The following is a 7,171-nucleotide window of genomic DNA, read 5'->3' as shown; positions in this document are numbered from 1 at the left end:
TCTCTTACTTTATCAATTTTTACATTAAAATCCGTGTCGAACCAAAGTGCATATTCTTTGGGATGGAGTAAGCACATATTCTACCACAATTAAACATGGAACGATTAGATAAAAGGAGATCTTAAGAATACTTCTACGAATCAAAGAAATACATATTATATAGATCTTCTTTTTTCAGAGAAGGCTTGCAAATCCTACCATTTTACTATTTGGATTCAACCTTGAATATTCTAGTCAACTACCCTTACGCAAAAATTCGATTATTGTGTGAGCAACAAGCCATCAAACTTCTAAACCTAGGTAATATGAAATGTCCCAAGTGATGGAGAGGAGTACATTTTGATCAATGTAGAAATAAACAATCACTAAAATCTGTTTTTTTAACCAACGAGATGTATTTTATCCCAACGTGATCCATTCAATGTTATACGTCACGCGAGTGTCATAAATATCCAAGATAAGAAGTGACTTCAGTTCGACACAATCAACTATTCACGATAGATTATCCACCATATCTATCTAGTTTAAGAATATTGATATCTTACTTCTACAAGATCTGTTACCATATGTCTACTGATCAGTCTACATTGTAGAAAAATGACACTTTCTTTTTATCATTTACTTATTTTTCATAAATTTAATCGATATATATAAATGACCGAGAAACCATATGATAAATAAATTTCTTTCTCATAAATTGAGAAATAAGAAATTTATAGAAGTTCGAAGCATATTGTTCTGGATACATTTTATCGGTAGGTGGGTACCAAAAAATATCCTAAATCAATCTCAATTTTAGTTAATGTAAATGATACTAAGAGGTCTATTTAAGCATCACTTTCCTTTGGAAGTGAAGGATTGTCTTCGATCAAACCTACTTAATAGTTTTATTTTATAAATGATAGTATGCATATATTGAAATGAGCGTATGCTAACTTAGGAACATGAAATGGCTGGGTAAATGGTAATCGTGTTTCATGAGTACTAAAAAGTTTTGAATTATAAGGTGTGCAAAATCAAAGGAGCACCATATTGTGGCTGCAACGTCATGATCGGAAATGGAGCATGCAAGTAAGAAGATGACAATTTGAAGTGGAAGCTCCGAAGCATCATCGCCAGCGCCATCTTGGCCTCCATCATGGCGAAGTTTTGGCCTATGCAGACGCGAGGGCCTGAGCTGAATGGCAAGAAGGCGAAGTTCATCTTTGCTGCACTCGAAATCCCATTTGCGAATCTGTCTGGTCTGAACTCGTTCACATCTTCGCCCCATATCTCGGGATCGTGATGCATTTGGGCTATTAGCAGAGTTAACTCTGCCCCCACTGGCACCGTCATGTTTCCGAGCTTCACTGTCTTGGTGGGTGCTCGGATGATCAACGGTGCTGGTGGATATATTCTTAGAACTTCCTGCAAAATCATGCTCACCTGCTCTCATAGTTCATTTTAAGATTATTTTAGTTCGATTTTTGTGCGATGAAGTAAAACGATTTAATAATGAAGTCCGTTTAAAATGAAGTAAAAAGATCCAAAAATGAAGTAAATCATTTGCTTGATTTATTTTATCAACTAGATTAGAAAAATGGATGGTTGAGATTTGATCTCTAGTTTGGTCTTTAAAATTAGGTTAGACACTAAATGCAATCCACATTTGTATTGAATATTGACCACAAATTAAATTATTAGATATAAGAGTAATATATATGTATGTAGACACTTGCTGAGTTGCAAACTCATACCACATTAGAGAATGAAGGAAGTTGGAAACAATATATAAGTCAGTTAGTTTGAAGCTTACCGTTTTAAGTTGGTTGAGGGCATCAAAAGTAGGTGGATTCGTTCCCAAAACTTGCAAAATTTCTTCCCTGGCACGAGCTTGCCAATGTGGGTGTTTGCTGAGCATCACCAACGTCCACACGAGCAAATTGGATGTGGTCTCGGATCCAGCGAAGTAGAAGAGCTTGCATTCCTCAATTACATCCGCGATGCTCATGCCCATCTTCTTGCTCCCTTGCTCTTGAATCTCATTCATGTTTGATTCCATTAATATGCCTAGCAAGTCATCATGGATGGTTTCTCCCCTCTCGGCCGCTCTCTCTCTTTCGATGATGATGCCCCTCAAGGCTGACTCAATCTCTCGCGATACACCTCTCATTCTTCTGTTGGTTTTGGTGGGGAAGTACCTGCACAACAAATATAACCTTAACTAAGTAAAACCATATTTCTGTTTCCCAATGGCTATCATACTGCATTGCTTCAACAACGTCCGTACCTCCATCCAGGGATGAACGAGAACTTCAACAGCTGTAGAATGAGCATAACTTGCTCCTTCTGCAGCTGAAATATTCTTCTCCCTTGTTCATGGCTGCAGCCGAAAGCAGTCCTTGAAATCACATCACCTGATAAATCTTCGAGGTAAGGCCAGACGTCCATCTCCACATGCTTTCCGTTTCTTGAAACCAAGGCTCCCCATTTCTCTATCATCTCCGAACAACATGCATACATTGCAGGTATCATCTTCTGCAAAAAGGAAATACTATAAGTTATATACTACTACTATGAGATATGATCGGTTGATAACTATCTTAAATTGATAACTGACAAATATGTCAACAACCTATGTTATGGATGTCACTACGAAGATAGTTGTCAACAACCTACATTATGGATGTCAATACGAAGACATTTGTATGTCAACTAAATGTAGTTGACATATGTATGTCTTCTGTTCACATGTAAATATAGATGTCAATACGAAAAAATTTATATGTCAACTAATTTCTTCGTATTGACATCCATAATGTAGGTTTTTTATAGTTCTCAGTTATTAATTTAAGATAGTTGTCATGTAACAGCCCGCCCTCCTAGGGTACAATAAATGCGGCAACTGCTACCAAACGGACTCGAAGAAATGAACAAAGGCTAGGGTTTCATTTAAAGAGTATTGACCAAAAGATTAGAAAGAACTATCAGAGTATTTAAAATAACAACTTCACCTAGAAACTTGAATAAGAAAAAGGAAGGTATAATAGATGACGTTCAAGAATCTCAAGAGTATGACATAGTTTCCAAGATAGAAACCACAAGATAGTCTAAGGCCTCTAAACCGAAAGGAGAGTGCAAAATATTCAGAATAAACATAAGTGTTTCAAGGAATTCAGCGGAAAGCGACCAAGAGAAAGAATAGCTATGTATGAAGACACAACTACGCTTGAAGTTCAAAACAACCATCTTAATTAATTATCATGCTCAACACCCGTCACCGCTCGTCATCGTTCAACCTGCACATAAGGAAAACACATGCAGGGCTGAGTATTTTGAAATACTCAGTGAGCTCGTTGCCAAAACATTTTATAAGTTATGCCACCCTTACCATAGTGAACTCGAGTTTTTAAGCAGTTATAAGAGAATATCACGAGTATCACAAAATATATTTTCATAGATTGGCCAATCAAACATACTCCCCACTTTTCTCATCAAATTCCACAATCACAATCTTTCCATGGTGCGACGAAAGTGTGGCCACACTTTTCGCCTACGAGACCGGCCGACTAGTAAGGACGGCTCCCGATCCCCTCGTGTACACAGCCTGGTAGGGTTTGCGGCCCATACTCAGACCCGAATTCGTATAATCACATTCATAGCCCTATGGCCCAATGGAGCGAACTCACAAACTAGGCATCAGGCACACAATATCACAATAAAACAAACATAGGCATGGCATTACAGTTAAACCACCCTTATAACACCAATCAATATTTTTGACAAAATAAAAGAGAGTTTTAAGAGTAAAGCCCACCTCGACTGCTTAGATTTCAAGTAGTTTCGCTTTTCCGTTATCCGGCTTCGCAACCAAAGTTTCACCTTTTAATCACATAGGCACATATCACAAATTAGGTTCAACACTACTCTTACTCATGCATGTCTCAAAACTTTTCCCTTTTCCCATCGATTTATCTTATCATTACTAATCAATCAAAATCATGTTTATCACACAAGTTCCATTCGCATCTCCAATCTAGATCTAACATCGACATATGTTACGCAAGGATATTTAGCCATCGAACACATACTACACCAACACAACACACACACACACGTCTCGCGCGCACACACACACACGCACGCACACACATGAAACATATTCCCAGATCCCCTTTTATCTCACTTTCACTCAACCAAGATGCATGAGGGTTCAAGAATATCGATTAATCGGTTAGAAAGAAGATGAGTCGAGTAGAAAGAAGAAGATTAATATGAGAATACCTTTTCGAGAAAAACGAACGGTAGAAACGAAGTAAAGACTTGGTTCTTCAAAATCTTGAGGCTTAAACTCTAATTCTTCTCAAAGGTTGAAGGATTATTGAAGTAAAGTAGAAGAAAATTGAGAGAGAGTGGAGAAGGGAGGGGGGCGAAAATTATGGGGGCTAGGGTTAGGGGTCCCTCTTATTTATAGTGCTCAATAAGATCTTTAGGTAAATAGAATAGAATATTTTGTAAGATTTTATTCTCCACAATTAAATAAATAAATATTGTGAGGTAGGGAAGAAGAATTAACAAAAATGGACTAGGATATCAAGGCATGTAATTTTCGAAATATATGGCTCCCAATTAGCCAAGATTTTGTTTTGGTATATTTTACGGAGTAGAATAAAATATCGCGGAGCAAAATAAAATAAAAATTTTCCCATTGGAGGAAAGGAAATAGGCGTGTAGTAGCCTTTTAAATTAAGGCATGGATTTTTAATATTAAATAAGATATGGCAAGATCTCTTGAGGTATGGAAAGATTTGGTAGAATATTTAAATTCTAGGTATGGAAGGAAATCAAGTAAGGAATCAATTAAACAAGCAAAATAATATTTCCTTCCCTACATGAGTGATTTTCGAAAATCACCTAGAAAAATAAGGGGCTCGATTTTTCTCAATAAAAAAATAAGGAAATAATTGAGTTTTGGGTTTAATTTGGATAAATATCCCAAGAATTAAATTAAATCCGGAAAAATAAAATTCCTCCTTCAAAGAGGTCAAGGGTTTGAAAATCTCAATATTTAGGTGACTAGTATTTATGGAAATTTTCTCTAATATTCTCACTCACCCTTAAACAAATAATTCACCTCATAATTTAATAAATCACATGCCACATCACATAGTTAGCAATTTTGACTTTTCAAACTTCCAGGTCAAAGAAACTCACGCAATAAATTCATTTATCAAATAAATCACATCTCCCACGTCATCAATAATAAATTCTAGGGCTCTAAAATTAGGGTTCAGAAATTCGGGATGTTACATGTCAACCTAACAGGACCCCTACTACTATAACCATGAACATTTATAACTACTTACTTTCAACTTCTCAATATGGAAGGCGGCGTTGATGATCTTTCTATGCATAACCCATTGCGCATCTTCAAGAAACAGAAGGCCCCCAACGATCGTTTCCCCAATCGGGTCAGGTCTGGGCTTCTGGAACACACCAGGTTTCGTGAGAATCTCTTTCATCAGCTCTGGATCCGCGATGTTGATCCTGGGCGCAGCTCCAAACCATGCAAACGAACGCGGCCCTTTTGCCGCACCAAAAACAAAAAGTCAAGTAAATTTAACCTTTATAAATACATGTTGAGGCTTACCATATTTTTGGATGATCTGTGTGTAGAACGGAAGGATATGAGGCAGAATGGGATCGGAGAGGTTGACCGTCTTTGGCTGCTCTTCTTTCATAACTGCGATCAATTGTTTCATGTCTCCGATGAGGAGTCTGTAAGGGTTGCCACTGAGACCTTGCTCTCGGAGAAATTTCTCGAGCTTCCTCGGCCTCAGCCAGACCCATTTTAGTAATTTTAGTGCAAGTAGCATACATACTAGAATGAGTGTGGAGGTGAAGACTGTGCCAAGTTTTACATCCATCTTGTTTTTGTTGATTTAGCAAAGCCAAGACTTGATTTATTGGGATTATGTATAAGGTGATCTTGTTTGTATTGTTATTGCTATTTCAAGAAGGCGGAATTTACAAGCTTTTTGCCAAGTCAAATCATGGCTGTCTTTCTAAAGGTAACCATCAAATTCATAGGCACCACCAATAATGTCATGAATTTATTTCGTCAAGTTCGCCCCATCTGTATTATACTATTACCCTCTCTGTAATAAACCAGTCACTTTCTTTTTTGGGATGTTCCACCATAAATGAATAAGTACATATATTCCCACCTACTTTGTTCTATTCATTCCACTACATTTCCTCTCTCGTACTGCCTCCGTCACATAAAAATATGTGCACCTTCCATTTCTGTCCATCCCATAAAAATATGGACATTTCCATTTATGAAAAATGTTGTCATCAACTCGTCACTCATATACATCAATTTATTTACAACTAATACCATTATGATCCACCATTGCAATTCATTAAACACTAGTAATAATATAGGTCACATTATTCCCGTATGTTGTTCCACCAATCAAACAAACTACTGTATCGGCTCATCTGTCTACATGTCCCATTCTTGTTTACTCTGTACTATTTCCTATTCTTTCTAATGCAAACATGGTCATGTTTATTAAAACCGCAAAGCTTATTGTCTTTATTTTAAATATAAAGAAGCTAAAATTTGAGAGAAAGTCATTATAGACGGTGGAAAACAAACCTGGTCATCAATTCAATATGTAGTACATAAATTACAGAAATGTAGACAAAAATTGTCCCTTGAGTAAAAATGCATTAGATTGGACTCTGGTTCATATCACACGAACGAGAAGTACTTGTACCATTTGTGATGTGCAATAACTGATGCTTCAAAAATATCTCATGAGTTAGATATTTAGTAGTATCAGCTTTATGAGTAAAAGTATGAACATTTGAATTTTTTATGTCAAAGCAAATCAAATAAATTATACTGGATTTAGGGGTGTGTATTCGGGTTTCGGTTCGGTTTTTCGCCCAAACCGAACTGAACCCGAAAAATCGAATTTAGGCTAAAATTGAAACCGAACTGAACGGAAAAACCGAAAAATTGAAAACCAAAAATCCGAAAACCGAACTTAAAAAACCGAACCAAACCGAAAAAACCGAAATTTTAAAACAAAACCGAAAAACTGAAAAAAGAAAAATAGTATATATATATTAATATAGGATTGTGATCAATTGAGATTTTTTATGCTAATTGAGAAATGAG

General features: G+C 36.5%; 1 protein-coding gene across 3 annotated transcripts; it reads right to left on the bottom strand.

The window, feature by feature from the left end:
• Positions 1-954: 954 nt before the first annotated feature.
• Positions 955-6,040, bottom strand: LOC125197016 (cytochrome P450 CYP72A219-like). Of its 3 annotated transcripts, none has more exons than XM_089070238.1 (5): positions 5,630-6,040; positions 5,346-5,563; positions 2,270-2,547; positions 1,796-2,180; positions 955-1,425 (listed from the first exon to the last, which is right to left on the bottom strand). In XM_089070238.1, the coding sequence occupies exons 1-5, from the start codon at positions 5,904-5,906 to the stop codon at positions 1,000-1,002; spliced, it is 1,584 nt and encodes a 527-aa protein (XP_088926364.1). In that variant the 5' UTR covers positions 5,907-6,040; the 3' UTR covers positions 955-999. The 3 variants fall into 3 exon arrangements, with proteins under 3 accessions (XP_088926364.1, XP_047951664.1, XP_047951663.1); XM_048095707.2 differs by having other exon boundaries at positions 955-1,407; positions 2,270-2,517; XM_048095706.2 differs by having other exon boundaries at positions 2,270-2,517; positions 5,630-6,039.
• Positions 6,041-7,171: the final 1,131 nt, after the last annotated feature.

The sequence above is a fragment of the Salvia hispanica genome, chromosome 4 (assembly GCF_029641045.1).
Source record: "Salvia hispanica isolate PSC_SH4W2 chromosome 4, Shi_PSC_v1, whole genome shotgun sequence".
In the NCBI taxonomy this organism is placed as follows: domain Eukaryota; kingdom Viridiplantae; phylum Streptophyta; class Magnoliopsida; order Lamiales; family Lamiaceae; genus Salvia; species Salvia hispanica.
Note: the sequence above shows the minus strand (reverse complement) of the source record. Positions and strands in the feature narration are given on the sequence as shown.

Excerpts from the sequence above, each read along its gene's own strand:
- LOC125197016 (XM_089070238.1), bottom strand. The coding sequence starts at position 5,906 with ATGGATGTAAAACTTGGCACAGTCTTCACCTCCACACTCATTCTAGTA. Across the intron at positions 5,564-5,629 it reads ACAGATCATCCAAAAATATG|GGCCGCGTTCGTTTGCATGG; the intron begins GTAAGCCTCAAC and ends GTGCGGCAAAAG. Across the intron at positions 2,548-5,345 it reads TCCATATTGAGAAGTTGAAA|TATATAACTTATAGTATTTC; the intron begins GTAAGTAGTTAT and ends TCATAGTAGTAG.